Genomic DNA, 24220 nt, shown 5'->3' with positions numbered 1-24220 from the left:
GAAGGTATTCAGCTCTGACAATGGGAGTCTCTCCTAATGCGCACGGGCAGATATGACACAATGCTCAGCTCTCCCATTCATGTCAGCACTCATATTGTGCTAATTAAACCATTACAACTTACATGTGATATAAGCCCACCACTTTAACATGCCAATTGTTGGGTTGCACCCAGCTGGATATTTGGAATTCTGCTCTGTGTGTGTGTGTGTGTGTGTGTGTGTGTGTGTGTGTGTGTGTGAAAGAGTTTATATGAACAAAAGCGCAACGTGTTAATGCACGTTTCTTTAAGCTATTGTTTCTCATGCATCTCGCCCTGGATGTTGTATAAGGTCTTGAAGAGGGCCATGCTAAATTCCTGTTTGCACTGCACCATTGTAGAGACCGGCGTGGAAACTTGGGACTTGGGCTGAAGTGCAGACTATAGAGACAGTAAAACTAGGTAAAGGACTGGCAGTGGGAATGCTGGGAAAACACAGACAGACAAAAGAATGCCTGGTCTCTTTGTTGTATAGACAGCCATACACAAAAAAACGCATTACTGTTAAACGTTCTCCATCTTTCTCTGAGCTGAGTGTGATAAAACTATCATTTTTGATAGATCTATGGCATCCCATTCCTGCCTCAGAGTAAAAATAATATTATAATAACAATAAAAAGATAATATTACTTCTTGCAGTTGTAACTTTATATCTCAAAATTGCAAGCTTATTTGTCATTCTTGTGACTTTATCTCACAGTGTGACTATTTCTTACAATGTGCCTTTTTTCAAGAATACAGCTGTGATCCGCACTTTATTTCATATTTTATCTCATTATTCACAGGAGATTTAAAACCTTTTTTCTTATTTAAAACTTTATATTTTTAACCTGTTTTATTTTTTACTTTGAGGCAGAAATGGACTTCCAAATACCTTATGGTTCATTACATTATGCCATTCTTTTGAACTTTCTATTCATCAAAGACTCCTGAATTTTTTTAAATCATGGTTTCCACAAAAATATTAAGCAAGCGTTTTCAACTATCAACCATTTTGATAATAATAAGAAATATTTCTTGAGCACCAAATCAGCATATTGGAATGATTTCTAAAGGATCATGTGACACTGAAGAGTGGAGTAACTTCAGCTTTGCCATCACAAGAACAAATTACATTTTAAAATATAATAAAATAGTTATTAAAACAGTTATTTTAAATTGTAATAATATTTCACAATATTGCTATTTTTCTGTATTTTTTGATCAAATAAAGGTAGCTTTGATGAACATAAGAGACTTCTTTTTAAAAAACATTTAAAAATCTTACCGACCCCAAACTTTTAAATAGTAGTGTAGATCTTCACATATTCAATGTTCTTTTTATGACTTAATATGCCATTTATCATATTTGTTTATAAAACGATCGTCTAACAGACAAAAATGTCTGATTGAGCTTATGGTTCCTTCGTTTTGACTGCAGTTATTGCTACCCTATAATAATTCAGCGATAACCTTACCACAATTTAACCATATGCATACATAATATAGCATTAACATAGCTCAGAGATTACAAAGTCAAGCATTTATAATCAATCCAGGCCAACGTTCATTTTGGCCGGCATTGTCTCAAAAGTGTGCTGATATTACCTCGACTTCCTACCCCTGGAATCACTCAACACACCCTTTGTTCTGCTAAGACCCCCGTCTGACAGAGACAGTTTAAACACACGCACGACCCGACCCGCTCGGCAAACAAAACTCATACGCAGCCATATGTGAATGAACAAAGGGGCCATACTAAAGCCTTTTGTGGTATTAGTTAATGTTTTTCATCTGAGCTTAAAAAGACCTAATGACTTTGCGGTGAGCTGATGCATGTGGCTCGTGGCTTTTTGCGAAATGAAGGAAATTCTATCTATTTCCATACCCCGCCGTTATTTTCCAATGGCCTCTCTCTCGTTAGAGATTTGGCAGCTGTTAATTTGGTTGCTGCATGCTTCACAAATATTAGTTCAAGCAACCTAAAGCTTTCTGCGAGTTGTAGCAGTGACAGAGAGCTGTTTTACACCCCAAGCCTTTTCCAATATAACGTGTCTTTTCAGCAGGCAGGACCTCCGTACAGGGAAACATGCTGCCGTTATGGACCCACTCAGTAATTTTCCTCTGCTCTCGATGGCAGTTACTGTATGAGTCTGTTTGCCCTTTTAAAGTGTCAAGAAATTTAATTCTCAAATGGTAGTTTCCTACTCAGCTGATAAATCATTTAAAGTGCATTAAAAAAAAAAATAGCTAGCTTTATTGACGAAGCCCCAAAGCTTCTGAACAGAGCTGCGTAATAAAACAAAGACTAGTGGCAAATAAACAGAATAAAAAGGATGAAGGGTTTCCTTTTTTAAGCGGAGGTATCACATACACGGAGCTTACATTCCTCAAATGTTCAGGGAGAGGAATGGAATTTGTTTGACTTGGTCTATCAAAAAAGGCTCAAAAACACACAAGTAAACACTCCATGTTTCCCAACGGGTAAACACATTCTACTTGTAAAAGAGACTATTTAATGTGGGGCGTATCATCATAAAATGCCGTTCTCATCCTTCATCTCGATGTGTTTGCGGGAAGATGGAGATGGGGATGGCTCTGAGCACTAGTAGTGGCGCCTGTCCACTGGAATGAGAAACCTCTGTGGCCTTCTAATTCTGTCTGTACTGGGAGTTAACTGATGGGATGTTCTCTGTTCCTTCACCTCCACTTAGGACTTTAACTCCGCATCTCTCGGGTGGCTGGGTGCCCTTAACCCTGCTTCAGAGCCCACAGGAGACTGGTTCCCACCATGTTGGAGGACCCAGCTTTCTCACTGATCTGAGAGGGGTGGGACAGGCTTCTTGGCGGGAATTTGCTCTGGTCTGGTCAGAGCAGATCTGGCCAGACCAGAAAAATGGCATCTCTAAACCTCTATTTACAGATTTAATTTCTATCCAGCCAAAATAAATAATTTATGCTTTAGAAAGCTTATAAACAGAGTTATAAGAGGCTGATCATCAAAAAATGATTGTCCCCCTTGTTTGTTTTTTTTTTTTTAAAGATAATACCCATCATTATACAGTATGGAACTTAAAATGTTTTTATTATTCCATATCTTGGCTCTAGATTTCCACGAAAACTTTCATAAATATTACAATATAAAACACTGGTGCATACACACGCGCTGTTTATGAACAGGGTGGCAAAAGGAGCTGACATCTTGTCATGTAAGTTCTATCAGCATTTACACCTCCACACCCAACACATCAAACATGAGCTCTGGCAACAGAGTCTGGTCCTGGAAGAGGGCCAGCATTGTCTCAATGCTTTGTCATCAAGAACTAGCTGTGAAAAACTTTAAACACAGTCGTGCACACTAAATACCCCCACGTCAACTTCCCCTGACATTGGCCGAGCAACTGGGGAATCTAGTCAATCTAATCATGTGACTGAACTGTACCTGACCTCATTCCTCACTGTAGTTGACAAGCAAGTAGCATTAGATATATGGCAATGCTCTGCAAGAGTGCAAAGCACAACGAACAAAATTCATGAGAAGTCAAATGTTTTGAAACACTACAGAGAGATACTTACCATCAAAATCCTCTGGCCTGGTGAGGTCGATGACTCTGTGACCGATCTTTCCATCCTCACCTAGTTTGCCCAGGTGATGGCCAAGGCTGTCATAATGAGACCTCTCCTGCAAAAATGAAAGAAAATTTTGGTTCAGATACGATGCAGGATTGGTTTCTCTTTATGTACCATATTACATACTATGACAGAAAATGTTTGATATTGAAAATGGTATTTATTCAGTTGTATAATCTGAAAGTTAAATATGTGAAAGATATTTAATCTTTCAGATTCATTCATAATTTAGATTTTACTTGAAGTTGTTTAAATTAAAACATTTTGTGAAATGATGTGTTCTCACACAATGGTACAATGGTCTATAAAGTTAAATTATTAATGTAATAAATATATAAAAATATATAAAATTAGTACATTAACAACAACAACAACAATAATAGGTAGTATTATAAATATAATATTGAAAGAAAGAAATGTAAGAGCACCACTTCAATACTGAATGGCACACAACCCTGGCGGACACACATGCACTTTGAATGCATTTTGATGGGCCCGTGTCAAGTCATCTTTATCACAGCTGTAGTTTCTTACTGTCTTCATCTGCAGGGACTAGTACCGATAAGAGTCTGAAACAGTCTGCTAAAAAGGATTTAGAAACAACACACTGAAAGATCCTGAGCACACAATGCAGCCTGGGACCTCCAGTGAAATGCTCAGCTTATTTTTTTCTTTTCCGCTCTCTAATCTTTGCAGTACATGCCCCTGTCTCTGCCGCCCTGAGCTCCCTGTCTATCATTTATTCAAGGCTCATGCTCGGAGGAACACGCCGTGTTTTCCCTTTTGTCGTGTTGCTCTCTGTTCAGATTAAACTTGGCATCATGTCGCACTTGATGCACAATAAACCCCTGTCATTCCTCGCCGGTGCGACAATATTAAATGTCATGTCCGTGTGCATCTACAGAATAAAATAATAGCTTTTGGGGGATCCTCCTGAATGGTTGCAGCACATTAGACTTAATGTATTATGCAGAGGAAGAGGGCCGACCGCTGCTCGGGCCCATTGTTAAATGACCTAGTTCTGCCGTGAGTGCGGCAGGGCATTAGTGGAGGCCCGTCTCGCTCTCTCTAAAGACTCGAAGAGGAGATGGACACTTTGACTCGGCATGATACAAGTAATCTCTCCCCCCTCCGAATGGAGCAGGAAGATGCTAAAAGCAAAGCGCGTTATATGGCGAGTCGGCCCCAGAGCGTTTGTTCTTCTCCCAGGGTGTGCATTCAATCTCAGGCAAAAGGTGTGCTTGAATTGTCTTTTCTTTAGAGAATGCCTATCATACACAGTTTGAACAGACACTCGGGCGGCCTCCCAACACAATGCTAACAGCTCCCCTGCCACAGACGCAGACACAGATACCAATGTACACATTAATCTTTCAGCCGCGCTGCTTTGGCCGTTTTGCTCGTTTGTTTGTTTTCTGTTCTTTTTGCCACTGGGGAGCCCATGGAGCGTGGAAGCTCTTCACACAGCAAAAGATTATCACTCCGGCTCAACTTGTCAATACCTCAAGACAATAGTGGATTACTTGGGAGTATTCCGCGCTTATTGCTGTTGTCACTTTAAACAGACTTTATTATCACTGAGGGGCAAATTCACTAAACAGTTCAGGCATGTTTGTATGTGGTATTTCAGCATGAATGCTTGTGTCACGTTCAATAACCACCTGCAATCCAGTTTAACTAGGTTCAAAATGCACTTAAAGGGTTAGTTTACCCAAAAATGAAAATAATGTCATTTATTACTCACCCTCATGTCGTTCCACACCCGTAAGACCTTTGTTCATCTTCAGAACACAAATTAAGATATTTTTGATGAAATCCGATGGCTCAGTGAGGCCTCTATTGAGAGCAAAGCCACTGAAACTCTCAAGATCCATAAAGGCACTAAAAACATATTTAAAACAGTTCATGTGAGTTCAGTGGTTCTACCTTAATATTATAAAGCGACAAGAATAAAATAACGACTTTTCAACAATATCTAGTGATGGCCGATTTCAAAACACTGCTTCGGAGCTTTCCGAATCGAATCACTGGTTCGGAGCGCCAAAGTCACATGATTTCAGCAGTTTAGCCGTTTGATAGGAGATCCGAATCACTGATTCAAAAGATTGATTGATCAAAAGATTCGTAAAGCTCAGAAGCAGTGTTTTGAAATTGGGCATCACGAGATATTGTTGAAAACTCGTTAATTTGTTTTTTTTGGTGCACAAAAAGTATTCTTGTCGCTTTATAATATTAACCCTCCTGGGTCTTAGGATTTGAGTAGGGTCTGAGTAGAATCACTGTACTCACATGAACTGTTTTAAATATGTTTTTAGTACCTTTATGGATCTTGAGAGGTTCAGTGGCTTTGCTCTCAATGGAGGCCTCACTGAGCCATCGGATTTCATCAAAAATATCTTAATTTGTGTTCTGAAGATGAATGAAGGTCTTACAGGTGTAGAACGACATGAGGATGAGTAATAAATGACATTATTTTAATTTTTGGATGAACTAACCCTTTAACTAGCCCTGTCATTTTTTTTCCCAGCACAAACATGCCTTTTTTCCTATGTAAATAAGACCCATTATAGTTATTTTTCATATAAATACATACACTGCTGTTCAAAAGTTTGAGGTCAGTAAGATTTTTAATTTTTTAAAGGCCCACTGAAGTGCCTTGAAATGCAAAGCATTATTCAATCTGTTGACGTAATTTCCACTGAAACAGGAATACAAGGCGGGAAATATCGAACAGCTCCTCCCCTTTTTTAAAATAGCCAATAGCATTTTGTTTTTATCACAGCTCAGCCAGAGCCATTGAGCTCGGTAAAGCCGCAGTTTCCTCTTAATTTAACCGCTTTTCCTCCATATAGCTTTAAAATATGGAATTCTGTGCAGAATTCATATAGGTCCGATACGTTTTCTGGTATGCGCCGACTCGCGCATACGATCCGCTCTATGCTATCGTGTCTCTGGTCCAGAACAGACTTTAATATATTTTGCCTGCATTGAATAATGTATAAACAATAAAAAAAATTAAAATAATAAACGCTGCTATAAGCTGCCACAAATTCATTTAATAGAAAAAAAAATTTAAGAATTATCTTTTGTCTACTTGATAACATATATTTGCCCAAAACTAAATATCTGCTACTGCTATTTTTTCCCCCCTCTGAAAACTATTACTATTACTCAAAAACACAGCACAAGCATCAGAGGGAAAGAGAGAAGAGCTGTAGAGAGAGAGAGTACCGCAATTTCCCACCACCACGCTTGATGGAACAATCATTATTTATGGCCATCTGAGTGATTCTGATGTACAATTAACCACTACCTGCTTATGGCCTGTCATTAAGAGCTGCCTGTCTTGACTCTGCCTTGCTTATTTAAGTGTTTTCTAATTATGACATATGTAGCGGTCCCCGCTGGGCTCAGGCGGCTTTGTAAAGATAAGTTGGAGAGCTAGCTTGGTGTGCCACGCTCCGTGTAAAGCCTCCTACACTGCTGTATTCATCACCAGACCGCATTATTGCACTTAATGAAAGAGGCGCAGCACCCAATGACAAATTGACTGATGTGCGATTAGTCGCACGAGTGATGGCCGATGCTCCGTGGACTGTCCACTAGGGAAGGGCCCAACAACTTGTCTAAGTGTGTGCGTATGTGTGTGTGTGTGTGTGTGGGGGGGGGGGGGGGGGGGGGTTTATAAATTACTTGCTTGTGTCATCCCCTCCTCCCTGCTCAGCTGGCTCCCTCTGATCAATCAACCCCTTTTATAAAGTCATGATCATTAAACATCAGTTTTGGGAACAAGGAGCATCCATCACTGAGTTTCATTAAATACTGTTTAGGCGCTAAACTTTCTCACTTTCCAGAGCAATAATTAAAGAATGAGCCGGATGAGAGCTATTGTACGTGAAAACGAGATTAGACACTTCAGTGTCTTGGGTCTAACTTAATGGAGTGAAGTAGAGAGTTAATTGATGCCTAGGAAGTGCTGATATCCACACGAGATAGTGACACTGTTTACAGTGCATATTAGGAGCTTGTAATTGAGTCAATAGTAGCAGAAAACTGAACACCTTCAAACATTGCACAATGAATTTCCATTCAATTTAATATACTATGTTTTATATACTTATTGGTTGTAACTTCTATAATTTATGTCGTAGCATTAGGTACAAATTATCGAGAGAAATAATTTATATGCATAACACCAGGCTTTTTGTTTGAAGACTCGAAAAAGAAAACGGCCTAAAGCGCCTTTACTACTGTCTGCATCAAGTGCTGTGATAAATCAATGACATTTTTATTATTTTATGGTGTCATTAAATTTTTACTGATCACTTTGCCACAGAAGAGCAGTAAAGGGTGTGTACCATCCTAAGAAAGGCCCATCCAGTTAGGCAAATGCTTACCAGCAGATCTCTGCGACCATTGTGCTATAAAGGATATTTATAATGTGCATTACGGCAGCGAGATGGCAAGAGCCCCGAGTCTCGGCAAGTACAGAGAGAAGGAGAAAGGGAAAGGGCGGTTAGGGAAAAAAAAAAAAAAAAAAAAACGGAAACAATGCAAAAAAGAAAAGATGTCATGGTACACGTTGTGCCCCTCCCATGCTAACCACGACCTCTCTGGCGCACGACTTGCCCTTCCCTCAAATGAGTTCAGCATGCAGCCCTTCATTCCCACATCTAAAATTATAACCACACAGTCCTAAGCTGAAGTGGAAAAAGACACCCACAATAATCTCCCCTCCACTATCCTTTTTCCCCCCTCCATCCTCAAATTCAGTTACAGAATGCATTTTGTTTCGACGGAGGAGGGTTGCACATTGAAGTAATAACACAGAAGGGCCGATGGCAAGGCTGGTGGAACTTCTGAACATCTGGATAGTAGCCAGAGCGAGGAGCCCATGTCAGCGCAGCGGAGAGGGCTTTAATCAGGCCGGCCGCAGAACATGTGCCTGAGGACTGCAGCGCTGGCCGCAGATTTCATGTATTTCGGGCAGGAGCGCATTGTGCTGGTGTCTACCCTGTACTTACGCATCACACTGCCATAGAATGACGCTTTTCCTGTGGTAAAAATAGCCCGGCTTTAGCCATATGGCCTTGAATTGTTACAGCCGGGTCCAGATAACGGCAACTGTGAGACAACAAACGACTGGCCTTGGCAGCACGAGCACGTTGACTTAGTAATCTGCCTTTTCTGTCGCCCAGGTGCACATGGCTAATATCATAACCTGGTTTAAAAAAAAAAAATCACAATGGTCAAGTGCATAACTGTTTGTGCCATGTCCTTGTCTGGGCTCTGAAAGCTGAGAATGCAGCATGTTCTGTCAGTTCCACACCTGGCTGAGAGATCCAAGTGATAAAGGAAATAAAAGAAGGCTTTGAAAGCCTATTACAATGAGTTCTTACTGTGTGTATCAGCAATATAGGTTGCTTCAGCCATCTGTATTAAAAGCAAGGCCCTATACAAGCTGCTGCAGTGCACATCTATTTTGCCCCTCATCTGCTTTCAATTCCTGCTGTAACCAATCAAAATGTTATTTATAATTGTGCAGCTTTCCAGTAGTTGGTAGTTTTAAAACGTTTAGTCTAAAGCACATGCAGTTGCGCACCGAGCCCAGAGTTCTTTTCATGCGGTTGCTCGGTTTTTATACACGAGCGGTAGTCCACACTCGCAGGCTCCCAGAGTGGCCGCTGGCAGAGTGTGTTTGGGGCTGCGACCTCCCTCCACTGGTGGTGTCCATTCCGAGATTTTTTTTTTACCTTCCAGAACCACTTAATCTAAAAACATTGACATGAGAGGACTGTGACATTTCCGTTTTTTTTTTTTTTTTTTTTTTTTTAAGAACGTCCCGCACGGTTGCAGATTAAACTATAACTTTGTTAAACTGACAACTTGCCCGCTTATAAAACAGAACTTTACCCACAACATCTGACCTTTCGACATCACGGGGGAAATGAAGCATTTTATATGTGTCCATCTCTCGGCTGTAAAAGAAACTCTGCAGCGCTGTTTTTCTATTCCGCTGCGTTGAGATCATCGCCTCTGGATTTTGTTATGGGTTTTCTGGCTTTAAATGACCCTGAACTGTTCACTGGGTCCTCAAGGATCTGTTAAGAGGGACCTTGCTTTCTCTGCTCTTATCATGCAATCTATTTATAATAATGGGCACTCTGAATCGCATGATCTGGGAGACAGAGAGTTCTTTAAGCACCTGTTCGGAGAGATTTTGTCCCAATATGGTGCCACATAAATGACCCATTGTAGCCTATTCTTTATGCCGGCTTTGTTGCGGGATATCTGGCGTAAGCAGAGCTGCGCAGGTCTGGAGTATAGGGCCTCGTTGCATTTTTGAATGACTGCCCTGTTTTGGCCATTTGTGTGATTTTACGCAACCGCAGTGTAAAATCAGCTGAGTTTTAGTCATGTCTTACCTGAGAGAAAAAAAGCGGAAGAGTAAGGGCATGACATTGTCTCAGAACTAGCTCGAGACGTGCGCCACCCTCACATGTTGCAGAAAAAGATGCTATTTATATACCCAAACAAATGGAACAAAGAATTAATGTAAGCAATACTCAACAATGGCATTCGCTGGCTATGGGCTGTGCTTGAGTTCAGAATATAATCAAATTTCGGGCGGCCAAAGCCATGTACGGCAGGATTTACTTTGCAGCCAAAAATAACCTATGCTGGCAATTTCCAAGACAGCAGCAGAAAAAGGGGTAGAAAATTGCTTCCAGGGCTGCAGACCAGACAAGATTATACCCCAAGTCTTTGTAAAGGGAAGCGTGAATAGGCCCCTAACACATACATGCGGGGAGGGAACGAGAGCAAACATTGGCTTCGGGTCTAAAGGTAGGGGGTGAGGATTTCGAGGAGAGTGAGCAAAACTCCATTTAAATGTTTGTGGCCCTGTGCTCTGGGATTTGAGAAAAGTGAATATTCCACTCATCAATAATGTAGGTGAGAGGAGGGGGCAGGGAGGCCGGCGGATGCTCAATAGGTTAATACACTGGCCTTTCACCCTTTGATTCCAGTTTGGGAAGTGTCAGCACAAGAATATATTTTATCTCCTTGCCAGACCCCATCGGACTGCAACATCTGTCAAAAAGTAGGTTATTAGCAAGGGCGAAATATCTGAAATCAAAATCTGGGCACTTTCCAGAGTGGAACCTTATCATTAGGTGGTTTGTGAAATTCAATTTGAAAATGTAAAATCAAACAAAGTAGTTTAAAACTAGTGCATAAAACAGATCTAGAAATGTACAATGCAGTGTCCTTCCCAGGGAGGAAAAAATGTACTTTGAACAGGGAATAAATAATAAAATAGTATAACTGCCCTCTGTAGACAATATACTTTTAATAAATATTTGAAAAAAAAAGGCAAATTGTTGGAGGTCCCATAAAAGCTTTCTTTTACTGATGGGACATCAAAAAAAAAAAAAAAAGAGACAAATAGAAAACAAGCAAGCAAATGCTAAAACATGAATATTTTACACATGCACCTAAAAGACAGGAGACTCAAAGGAGATGCTCTTCCATCTCAGAGAGAGTGAAATTGCTCTATGTGAGGGAAAAAGGAATGCAGGTCATTCCATTGTGTTCTACGGACACACTTTGTATTAAAAGATGAATTGATCCATCTGTAAGCAGCACTTAGCCTCACTCTTCAGCTCAGTCGTTACACTGGGATAAATCAATATTTAATATCCCCCACCAACAGCCCCAGTAGATGATTTTAACCTCTCCTTAATCCCATTTATGTTACCTTTCCAGAATCTTCCACGTAAGCTTTCACTATGATAAACTTCCAAACAGCAGACTGGAAGGCAGTTATTAAAGGGCGTTCAGTATTTATGTCAGGTGAGGCGATGTGCTGAAATATTAATATTCTGAAACTGACCAAAGTGAAAGCTTTTATCTGGAACACTTAGAGGCCTTTTTTTTTCGTCCGTTAGGCGTGAGCAGCAGGCACAGGCCAACTGTCTAACTGCTGGCAGCGCTAGGTGATATACAGCGGGCGGTTCATTACCGTTTTGTACATGGCTGTAGTAGCTCTTCCCATGACATATAAAGTGTCCCCTCAGAAACATATGGCTAGAGGGCATTACTGTGGCCTTAACTTTACAACTCGCTTTTAGGTATCAATGAAGCGTTCTAAGATGATATGAAACAATTAGGCCTGCCAATTTATCGATTAATAATTTAAAAAATACAATAATAATAATTGAAAAAATCAAATAATGATCATGCCCCTGATCTATGCATTTACTGCGCAAATTGAGCAATGAGCCGAAAGGAGAACACAAGGAGTCGAGAGGACAACTAGACATATTTTTCAAAGGTAAAATACTTTTAAATGTATGTGTACATAGTACAAAATTTAAAATAAATAAAATATTTACAACAATTGTAATATTGCAGACAAAATGTAAGAACGTGTCCTACCAACCCCAGTTTTGATTAAAAACTTTGGTAACACTTTAGTTTAGGGTCCAATTCTCATTATTAAGTAGTTGCTTATTAGCATGCATATTACTAAGATATTGGCTGTTTATTAGTACTTATAAAGCACATATTAATGCCTTATTATGTATGAACATATTCTACATCCCTTAATCCTACCCAATACCTAAACTTAACAACTATCTTACTAACTATTAATAAGCAGTAATTAGTTTATTGAGGCAAATGTCAATAGTTAATAGTAGTTAATAGTGAGAATTGGACCCTAATCTAAAGTGTGACCAAAAATTCAAATAAACAAAAAACAAAGACAAACAAAAATATAAAGCAAAAAGTAAAGTCTATTCAATACTTTTTTTTTTTAGCAAATAGCGATGTATAATGTGATTTAATTAATCAGAATTTCATGGAATTAATTTGAATCAGCCCTAGTACCAATAGCAAAAAAATGAGGGATATTCTTCATTTTATGCTGAGAATAATGAATGTCTGCATTAGAATTAGCTCAGTACCATCCGTTTGAACTTCAGAGACATATGGAACATATGAGGAGGAAAATACAGCTTCTGTTTGGCCTCTGGTTGTTTGCGACATCAATATGTCTGTTTAGCTTAGCAACAGACTGAGGTGGAGCTGCCTTTATGATATCATCATTTGCAGACAGTCTTCTGAGCGAGGCTACAGTACAAAAGAGGCCTGCCATTTTCTTCCATCACATTTTAAGGTCATAAACTTGCATTCTCAGATATGGGAGCAACTGAAAACTCAGATGGAAAGAAAGAAATAAAGAACGACAAAGTCTTTTCAAATGATACTTCAAAAAACGAGGGAGTCTTTGTGATGTGCTCTGTGACCTATAGCAACAATGATAACCCAAGCATACCGGTCATATTTTCACACTGATAGAGCACCTAATTATTATTTGTCGTTCCCTCCTCTGCCCCTTTCTTTGCGCCGCTGGCTGCCCAGAATTACCTTGCCCTCACATCAAAGTCCTTTAGGGAAAACACATTTAGCCACAAGCTTAATGTCTTTTTCTCTGGGGGGGAGGGAGGAGGTGGAGAGAGACAGGCCGCCTCCAAACTGATTTCCTCCCCACTTAGAAAAACACAAAGTTCACCTGAGCCGAGATGTCCAAATAACCATGTGAAAAGGTAGGGCCTTACAATCGTGTGAAGACAAAACCCAAGCCAGACAAAAGAATAGGAAAAAAAAGGCGTTAAGCTTGGCCTGCTAAGAACAATGCAGCCGTAGGTGTGTGCTGCCTGTTGACAAACGTGCCTTTTCAGCCATTGCTGGAGCAACATTCATGTCATGTAGCGGCATATTCTCACATTTGGCTGACCATGAGCTAACCCCAGAGCAATTTTGGGAGGTAAAGAGGGAAGGAGAGGATGAGTTGAGGCTGGTGAAGGTAGAATAAGGAAAAAGGTGGGGAGGGAGACAGCCACAGGTGATGGCTGCATGTTCACATACCGCAACCACCTCCAAAGAACACGAACAAAGCACGTGAAATCTCAAAAGAATGACGCGTAATGCACTGGCTTAGGTGATATCTCCGATTATAATGGCTTAGAGTTGGGCATTGTGTTTGAGAAAACAGGATTAGGACTTCCACAATGCCCTTCTGAGCAGTAAAGAGGTATTGTAAATTGCTATGAGAAGCAGCAATAATATAAAAATGAATAAGCTCAGCCTTTATCGAGGATGCGCTTGGGTCTCAGAGTTTCCTTCGATGCCACCCACATCGGGGCATGTCTTTCGCCCTGACTTCTAAGTTGATTGAAAAATAGTCCCTCTACTTTTTTACATATACATTGACCTACTTTAAGATGCTGGTTGAAAGTAATCAGGTGGTGAAAAATTAATGAGCCTCCACTCCCAGTTCCTGCCTGCGTCTCATAGCCAACTGGCAATATGGCATCAATCAGATGGTAGTGGTGTCTGTTTTTCTGCTACTTGATTGACTCATTGATTGAAGATATTTTTAAAAGGAATCCCTGAGAGAATGCCTGCTCCCGGTACAAAGTGGGCCTGTCCCACACCAGGGGCTGAAGAGGGCTGCCTGTATGCTTTAATTGGGCAGAGACATCATAGTTTGAACCCGTACAGGCCAGGCACCAGAGGACTACGATGGTCCTCCTTGCTCACAAATGCAAACACACACACTCACCCACCATCTACCATGCCAATGTCAATCAAAGGCACTCCTCTGGACGTGCTTCAAAGACCTTGATTGGTTTTAAAGATCATGTCTGAAAAAACACTGTGGGCTCAAGTCCTTGAGCTTTGGCTGTTGTTGTACCCTCAGGCGAAAAAGGCAGGAACAAGAGTCAGTTGTGTTTGTTTATATACTTCTGCAATGGAATCTGCTATTGATTACAAATTGCATGAATAAAATTGGGTTTTGTGGTAATCTCATTACTTTGATTTCTTACATGCAAGAATGATTTTGGACAATTTTGACAATAAAATACAGAGAAAAGAGCAACATGTTTCTTAAACTACAACTTTATCAACACAAAGAGCCTTTTTATTATGAACATCTATTCATAAATTACTCATATTCATAAACTACTAATTGCCTGGTTTAATTGTCTAACTCAAAAATAATAATTATTATTTTTTGTTACAGTGAACTAAATACATAGATTTTTACTTTTTTTTGCTGAGGATTGTTATGTGACTCTCTAAAAGATTCTTTTTTCTTTTTATAATTATCATTTTTATACATAAATATCTGCACTCTAAAAAATATCTGTAAAAAAACCTAAAATTTACACCGTAAAATGCCGTTTTCCATTGAAACAGTAATATACCGTAAAAACAATGCATTCTGAGTAATATTATTTATCGTTTTCAAGAAAGTAACCTATAGTCTACTTTCTCGAAAATGACAAATATTACCAAGAATGCATTGTTTTTACAGTATATTACTTCAGTATATTACAATAGATGCGTCCGAAATCGAATACTTCTCTACTATATAGTACACGAAAAACAGTATGCGAATAAAGTAGTATGTCCGAATTCATAGTATTCGAAAAACAGTAGGTGAAAAGTCCCTGGATGACTTACTACTTCCAGTGAGATTCTGAAGTGCGCATACGATGGACACTCTACTATCCCATGAGGCCACGGGAGAGGATTTGTGAATGGAGTTGAAGGGACTTAATTGATGCTAGTAGATCATGTGACAGTAACAACATGGCGGATATAGTACGTCCGAATTCATTCATACTACATGCATTCATACTATATAGAACATACTTTTTCAATAGTAAATTTAAATTCAAATGTAGTACCTACTCAACAGTACGCAAATATTGGACACAGCTAATGCATTCTGTATATTACAATGCATTCTGGATAATATTATTTGCCATTTTCAAGAAAGTACCCTATAAAGTACCTCTTTTCTTAAAATGACAAATATTACCCAGAATGCATTGTTTTTGTGATTTATTACTATTTCAATGGAAAACGGTATTTTACTGTGTAAATTTGTTTCTTTATAGTTGTTTTTTAAAGTGTGTGTCTCTTTTTTTTCTTATTTATTTATTACTTTTTATTGTTAAAATAATAAAATAGTTTGTTATACTCTAATTCAAGCACTTCCACAATCCAAAATCCCTGTAGTAACCCAACGCAGTTTACAGGTGTCAAACACACTCACCTTATCAGCCCTGCAGTTGTTCAGGCCCATGCTGGAGAGGGCAGACAGCTTGGCCTCCATTCCCTGCTGATGATGCTGAAGCTGCTCTCTCTGAATCTGCTCCCTCATCTTCCTCGCTTCCTGGATGGCCTTCATCACTGCATCCTGATCTCCAAACAGCGCTGTTGAGTTCAGGCTGGACAGGATGTCTGCAGAGACAAATAACTTGGGTTGACATACAAATACACATATTCCGTATTGTGAAACACAATATACTGTAGGAGGTCTTGTGAGTACAGTCTGCATGTGTGCACTATAAGTGTGGCCGACTCCATGTGTGGGGGGAGCAGGAAACTAAGGGAGCAATCTCAGTGTGTGTCGCCTTTCTGTAATTAGCAGATCAAAGTGAGGTGAGGCGGGATGGCAGTTAAATCTCGGAAATAGTAGAAAAACAAACACCAAGCCTGTGTTCAAAGCCCAACTCCAAGAGGAGGAGGGAAATGAGCAACATAGTGTCGTTTTAATGAAAGACTGTTTTTAGTAACTGTTAGTAGCAGCTTCCAAAAAAAAATCTTAATATGAGAGATGAACTACAAGCTTTGAAAACAAATATACAGCAATGGCATCCGTTAATCTTTACTGCGTCAAAATGGCAGGGTCTAAAAGAGATTATGAGTTGGGAGTTTGTCAAGTTCACTCTCTGATTCCACACTACAAAGAATCAGAAATATACAATTAGTCTCTCAGTTGTGAGGATGTTAATAATTATAAAATATTTCACTACATAGAACTGTAAAAGCAGGCAAAATACAAAGTTTTACCTAGAGACGAGCCACGACCCATTCCTCCGATGGGGCTGGGGATGCCTCCGCTCTTGGACAGGCTGTTCGGGCTGCTCTTGCTGCCTGGAAAGAGGCTCTGTGTCGGGGATGTGGGGGATTTGACGGGCTCAGCTGTTTTGGGCCGGGCAGAGAGGTTGAGAGGCTGCGTTCCCTCCTCCTACATAAAAGACACAAAGCTTCTGTTAAAACAGGGATGTCCAATAGAGAGATGCTTTCCACCTTACATAAAAGACAATGCACCAGAGGCTATTACTGTAGACTAATTAGTCCGACTCCTCCAAGACATGGGTTCTGTATTCATAGCCAGGCTCTGTGCCATGCTGTAGCTCCTTGGTGTAGTGAGGGCCAGGCTTTGTTCGGGCCAATTAAAACCCTCTCTGTCTGAGCACACATCTTTATCTTCTCACCTGCTCTCAGGCCTGAGAGAAACGGTTAACAGCTAATACATCCTGTATCAAACAAATGCAATCAGGCTAGAGAGCTTGTTGCTATTGTGTCTGAATGTATTACAATTAAGTGTGTGTGTTCTGTTGTCTTTGTGGTGAACAAATGTGATCCCTATGAGGAGAACAGCTCTAATTTGTGTTCTGTGGTTGCAATAGATTTAGGGACGTACACTATCGTTCAAAAGTTTGGGGTCAGTAAGACTTTTTTTTTTTTTTTTTCGCAGAAATTAAATTATCTTAATACTTTTATTCGGCAAGGACGCATTAAAGTGTAAGTAGACATTTATAATGTTACAAAAGTTTTCTATTTCAAATAAATGTCCTCCTTTTGACCTTTGTATTAATCAAAAATTCCTGAAAATAATGTATCACGGTTTCCAAAAAAAAAAAAAAAAAAACTGTTTCTACATTGATAATAATAAGAAAAGCTGAGCATCTTGAGCATCAAATCAACATATTAGCATGATTTCTGAAGGATCATGAGACACTGAAGACTGGAGTAATGGCTGCTAAAAATTCAACTTTGCCATCACAGGAATACATTTTAAAATATAATAAAATAGAAAACACTTGATTTTAATTGTAATAATATTTCACAAAATTGCTGTTTTATTTTTTAAATCATATCAAAAATGCTCTATCAAAAATTCGTACCGGCCCCAAAACCTTTGAACGGTAGTGTATATTAAATTGTAGTGTATAGTAATGAATAAAAAAGGAATTATATGCTAGTTGACGAGTAAAACGCAATACATAATGTGTCAAAATAGCATCCTCAATCCAGAACAACTTTAAAAGCACATCTAATCATATTAATGCATCTTGTGTAGGCTAGGAAAAGATTTCACTGGCAGTGTTGTACTGTCCAAACAGATGGGCCACATACAGAGACTGCCCCCAGCTCTTTACAAATCTGACTGCCAATAACAGTTTGTCATTCAATTACGCTTCAACTAGACAAACAAACAGATTGCTAGCTAATTAAGCACAGCATATCTACATATGGAGTTAACGGGGCAAAAATCACGCAACATCTTTGATGAATAGTAAGATAACGTATCTCATACAACATGTGTTGGCTAAAAGAACTGAAGTAGAGTGTCTAAAAATGCCCGTCCGACTCTGAATTCTGCCTCAGTGTAATTGCCAATGATCTTACCGTATGCTTTGAGATGTTGATATATGGCAGCGCTCTCCAAGGGCAGAGCTCCAAAAGCCCCGGAGGAGCAGCTTAGCTGTGCAACTGAAGAGGATTACGGGCGCTACGCACACACTACTGTTCAGCTCAATGATTTACCCCCGTTCTATTGTGATATTAAACTAAACTTTTCCAAATGTGCAAGTGTTTCAGGTTACAGCCGCAGCACAAAAAAGCAAAATGATGATATATATCAGTGAAGACTGATGGAAAAGCACTATATCCTGCGAGCACCCGACTGTTGATCTTATAAAAGAAACAAAAGACAGTCATCACATCATTGTAGCCTCATCAATATATTTAGATTATGTGCCTCTGATGTCATTGCCTCTGTTCTGTCCAAGTTAAATGTAACGCGCAGGAAAATGTGGGCCAGTCTCTGTCATGAGAAACCATGTGTTCCAAAAATTGCTCTCCAGGAGCAGGGAAAGCCATAGCAACCCTGTCCACAGAGTTCTGCTTGAGAGAGCGGGTGCCTTGTAAAAGCAGCCCAGATTGATGGGCTCGGAGCTGGAGAACCGGTGGCAGGCTCTCGCTCACTCGCTCGCTGCTGTACCTACCACAGCTGATTTAGTGAACAAGAAAGAGGAGAAGACTAGGTCAAGCACCACTCCACTCGCACCAGACCGGGCCGGGACCGTACCTTGACTTGAGCCAGGGGGGTTGAGGCCCTCTTCTCGTTCTTCAAGCCAGATGGGGAGATCGGCCCGGCAGAATTGGGGGGCTGGGGCAGCGGAGGCATCTTGGCTCCTGGAGAGACCTGCATGCTGGCCAGCTGGGCGGCGTAGAGTTGCTGTAAGGAGGGAGACAACCCACAAGCGTTAACATCCAAAGCCAGACACCATTCAAAGCCTTTATTCTCTCTTTTCTTCTCTCCCTTGCATTTCTTTTTCCCTTTCCATCCCGGCATAGAAGCTCCATCAAAGGTCTAACTGTATATCAAAGCCTGGATCCAGGGAGAGACAGCAGCCCCAAAAAACCACACAGCAATGGCTCGCATACAAGAGACTTGGAGCCACTCGTCTTTCCACTCATCACACAAAATTTGCAGACTGAAGCTTAGCTGCTTCTAAGATCTGATTTCCTTCCCCTCGCTCCCTGAAGTAAGCCTCTTTGACTTTAATTGGCGCCTTTTCGAGTCGCTACTCAGACACCTGAACTTCCCCATATGATGGCGCAGAGCGTGTTCCCCTGAAGTTAGTCGAGTTTCCATTATGCGCTATATCAAAGACATTCATTACGACAGGAAGCCAGAAAAAGAGAATTCATGTTCTTCTGCTTATTTTCACTGGCTCACGGTCAACACGCTCGCTAACATCAGCAACCTTCCAGCAGTACACGTTCAGCGTGCTGAAGTGAAACGTGTCAATCACTTATCGCAGCGAGTGGAGAAAGTGTGCGAGAGAAGTTTAGATTTCAGCTCTGAGACTGACTGTCTGTCATAACCTATTGAGAATGATTTTTACTTCAACACACTGCTAATACGCACACACCAGGCAGAAACAAAAAGTAATAACAGCACCATTAAAAAAAAACAAAGCAGCGTTAGGATCAATTAAATACAAAATCCTGGGTTAGAATGTCAAATTGTACAACATTATCGATATTTGTTTTAGCGGGGTGTATTATTCACAGACGCTTAAAACAATCACACTTCTACTGCTTTCCCTCAGGCAAATATTGATTAGCAAGCAGGTAAATGCTTATATTGTCGTTTGTCTCTCACATTAAGTACGAGGAATCACACCAGGGTCAAGAAATTAATCAAGGCATGGGACAAAATATCAGATAAAACCAGCTCTGAAAACACTGAATATGCATGAAACATAACGACTCAAAAAATTGAGAATTTCCACACTGATGGACAATACAGTTCAAACTAACGAACTAACTACATTAAAATCTACCATAACAGCATACTGTAGAAAAAGACTAAAATTAAACTTAAAACTTACAATTAGAAAAGTTGCATTTGCAACTACCTACAATAAGGTTAACTTGAATCACTAAATTGGAATTAAATAAAAATGAAAACTGAACTAAAACTGAAATAAATTAATTCTAAAAAGTATACAAAATAAAATACAAAGCTTATTCAAAATATTAATAAAAAAAACTATAATACTATATAAATAATAGTAAAATAATACTGTTCTATTAGTGTGTTCATTGTGTTATGATTTCATGTCCATTATACACAGCTACCTGTGCATAGCACATCAGAACACCTATTTATTTCAATGTTGATTGTATAAGTAACAGCCATAATTATATTTTTATGTATATATATTTTTTCTAATATACAAAAAAAAAAAAAAAAAAAGTCTGCAAAAATATGGTCCAATGTACCGTGTTAATATCAAGGAATTTTTTTTTAACAGGTGTTTGACCCATTTTTTGAATTACGCACTGCATTGTGTTATGTTTTAGGGTTGAAGGTAATATCCATAAACCTAAAAAGGTAGGCTACTAGTAATTATCTGTTTTTCCTCTCAGATTTTATCTTACAGTATATAATTTTTAATAATTTAAAAAAAAACACACAAACAAAAAAAAACAAAAGGTAATAAATGCTTGGAACATGCATTTAAAAACAAATGTAAAAATAAAGACATTTTAGTCTTAAAATATCACCGCTTAATGAATAGTTGTCACACTGGCTCACACTAAGTGGTACTATATTTTCCTCACTTTATGATTTGACAAGCCCAAAACTACAATGCCAACATTTAAGCCATTTTTTTTCAGTCTCCCCTAAAAATAGTGACCCTGTGATATTATCCATTTGTTTTTACAGCCACAGTCGTTGTATTTCAACCCAAAAAAAGCATAACTTTTTTTTTTTTTTTTTTTTTAAATGCGTATGTATCCAAGCATGTTTGCCCTCTCTCTGCTCTCATTTCCTTTCCTTACTGGGCTACATAAGGACTCCATTTGTCTGAAATGGAAAAAAGTGGCACCAGCATTAGTGGCCTGCCCCACCTCAGCCACTCATACAGAAAAACCGGAGGCCAGACAAAGGGCTTTGTGTCTACATGTATCAGGAGATATAAACACTAAAATGCTCTCCGGTACCAAAGTTAAACGCTTGCACATTAGTGCTGCACAAAAGGGTCATTCTTCTGCAGGAGACCTGGGGCAAGCACCGGCACACGGACAGCGGAAATGGCAGGCTGATTAGGTTCACGCAGTGATAGCATAGTTCGCCAGCCTGGTAAACAGAAAGCCTTTGTCCCGCGAAGTTAAAAACACAATCACTATTCTTTTTTTCTCTATAGGTAGTAAGTGAACGTGCGTGTGAGTGTGTGACTGAGTTTGTGTGCTTGTGAACAGAAAGGAAGCCCTCGGCCCAGTCTGCCGGACAGATGTTTGTTAACAGCAAGCCACTGCTGATGTGGATGGGCAGAGGGACTCTGACCTTGCGTGGGAAGAACTTTATTGTTCCGGAAAAAAAGCGTAATTGGCTTTTGCTTCAAATTAGAGCCAGTCAGACTGCCTTTTGTGAGACCTGATTAACGGGTCAAAGCCACAGGTTAGGAGTAAAGCTGTCTGGATGCTTTCAGCCAGAAAGACGCTGCAAAATAACAATAAATACGAACAGAAAGGTGTGACATGTAAGCTCACTTCTTATCGTCAAGGACAGGAAGGGAGAGGACGCTCAACCCTCTTATATGTGCCCGCCATCACACCAAGCTGTGCACAATGTGGCTTGTGTATTAAGGCCATGTTATTTGATGCTGAAAGGTGTGAAAATGGACAAAAGGAGACACACAGAGAGAAAGAGAGGCTGCTGCTGATGTGGTGTGAGTTCACATGTGGTAGTCTGTCTGAAGGGCATGTAATGCAGGGCTCCATTGGGCTTCCTCTGCCTCTCCTCCAGCCATACTGCAGGGTCTCCACAGCAGACAGGGCCAACGCTAATGAGGGTCATGCTGAAAGTCAATGGCCGAACAGGGAACGTGGCAGCCGGGACAAGCTGGCTCCATGCCCCCTGCCCCACAAAACTAAAAGGCTGAGCATGGTTGATCCCATCATCCTATCAATCCGACCATCAGTCTGAGTTAACACTGTCTATTAATGCTTAAAATCTAGCTACAAAAATAAAGCTTGCACTATTTCTGTTTCACAAATGAGGAGGTAAAGAATTTCCATGAGTCTGTTCTTCTCAGGAATACTTTACACATTCTGATTTCTAATATAACAATTTCAGCTCTAATCAATATTTTATGTGCTATACCATCTGTTGTAGGACTCTTTGTTTATTCAAAAATCTCTCTGAATTATAACATTATTTGCAAAAAGAATGTTTGGAGAATCTAAAATTGATACTTTCTACTGGCACACTTAAAACAAATGTTTTTGTGAAGCATTTAATGTGCTGTTAATGTATAATATAATATAATATAATATAATATAATATAATATACAGTCAAACCAAAATTTATTCAGACACCTTCATTTTTCATTCATTAATACAGTTTATTCACTATAGTTTAAAAAAATGGTAATAAAATATGACAAGATCTCAGAGTTAAACTGTGTTAGAAAAAATTAATCTGAATTATGTCACATAACACTTAAGCCAAACATGGTCAGGTCAAAGTGTCTGAATAATTTTTGGTTCCAAATTTTTATCAATTTTACAGGTAGTCCACTGTATAAAGAGTTTTTGGGTATAATATATCACAGTTTACTATAATATAATAATAATATAATATAATATAATATAATATAATATAATATAATACGTTTGACACGATCCAAACTTCCCTCAATTTGGTTATTGGTTTTGATACTTTAAAAGAGGAACAAAAGATGAGCACTGCATCAACCGCTACCTCAACGCACACACGAAACACACATGTATGCGCTAACACCAACAGACATACAAAGTGGTGTATAAGCAGCAATCTGACACAGTGGAGAGCTATTACAGTGTGTACTGAAGCTGCTGGCTCTGAGGAAATGGGAGCCGATGGGGACAGAACACTAGTGGGGCCGGAGAGAACGAGAGAGGCCTAAAGAGAGCTAAAGAAAAAGAGAGGCAGAGATGTTGAGCTGCTCTCAGCATGTGGTTTCAGAAAGGCCTGCAGAGAAAAGGCTTGATCCACCCCAGTGACTCAGGTAATACCTTTGTCCACTTGAGCATTAAATGACTCGCTGCTATACAGCTTAGTTAGAGAGAGAGAGGCTCGGGAAATGGGGCTTTTCAATTCGCTCGCCCGCGGACCTCACACTTCAAGCGACACACACACACACACACACACACACACACACACACACACACACACACACACACAGCTCGACTAATATCTTCCTCGCCTCCCTCTCTCGCACATATGAGCCAAGCCCATCTCACAGTCCGTGGATTCCAAATGAGTGGGGTCCAGCCCAAGGTCAGGCGGTTAGCCTCTGATAATTAAAAGCAACCCCTCTGGAGAGAGAAAAGGTTAAATGAGAGAGCCCACCATTTCTGCTTGCAACAACAGTATTTGTAGATCATCCAGATTACCCGACACTTTCAGACCACACCGCTGGATGCATCAGCACTCAGGGATACTTTGCTTTCAAGTGTCTCGGAGAGCCAATTCGGTGCTCCACCTCTGTGTAGAGGTATGTAAACGCTCAGGATAAACTGTTTATATATGGAAAAGGCACGGTTAAGAAAGGTTACGCTTTTTTTTTTGTCAAATAGCATTCAAAGACACTGTGTTTTTTACAATGTGAAAACACTGATGTTATAATCAGAGCTGTGCACACATGTACTGTAAAATTTCGAGTCTGACCTGGGTTGTATTGCAATCTCCCTCTCTCACCCAAACTTTCTTGTCTATACTCAAATATTATAACTATAAACAAAGTTTTAAAAAAGGAAAAAAAAGTAACACAACACATAGTCTGTCGCTTATGCTCAAAGCTAGTTGTAAACACACTTATTCCAAAGAATTACTGATAAAAAATTATGCACACTACCA

General features: G+C 39.7%; 1 protein-coding gene across 18 annotated transcripts in view; it reads right to left on the bottom strand.

The window, feature by feature from the left end:
- Positions 1-24220, bottom strand: part of sox6 (SRY-box transcription factor 6) — a 252272-nt gene that overhangs the window by 11620 nt on the left and 216432 nt on the right. For all 18 annotated transcript variants that reach the window (XM_051901722.1, XM_051901715.1, XM_051901723.1 and 15 more), the window contains 4 exons: positions 18889-19038; positions 16581-16758; positions 15781-15968; positions 3594-3699 (listed from right to left, as the gene is read on the bottom strand). In XM_051901722.1, the coding sequence (XP_051757682.1) occupies positions 3594-3699; positions 15781-15968; positions 16581-16758; positions 18889-19038 (622 nt within the window). The remainder of the gene's footprint in view (positions 1-3593; positions 3700-15780; positions 15969-16580; positions 16759-18888; positions 19039-24220) is intronic.

This window comes from Ctenopharyngodon idella, chromosome 7 (assembly GCF_019924925.1).
Source record: "Ctenopharyngodon idella isolate HZGC_01 chromosome 7, HZGC01, whole genome shotgun sequence".
Taxonomy (NCBI): Eukaryota; Metazoa; Chordata; class Actinopteri; order Cypriniformes; family Xenocyprididae; genus Ctenopharyngodon; species Ctenopharyngodon idella.
This window is presented reverse-complemented; position numbering and strand designations above follow the sequence as displayed.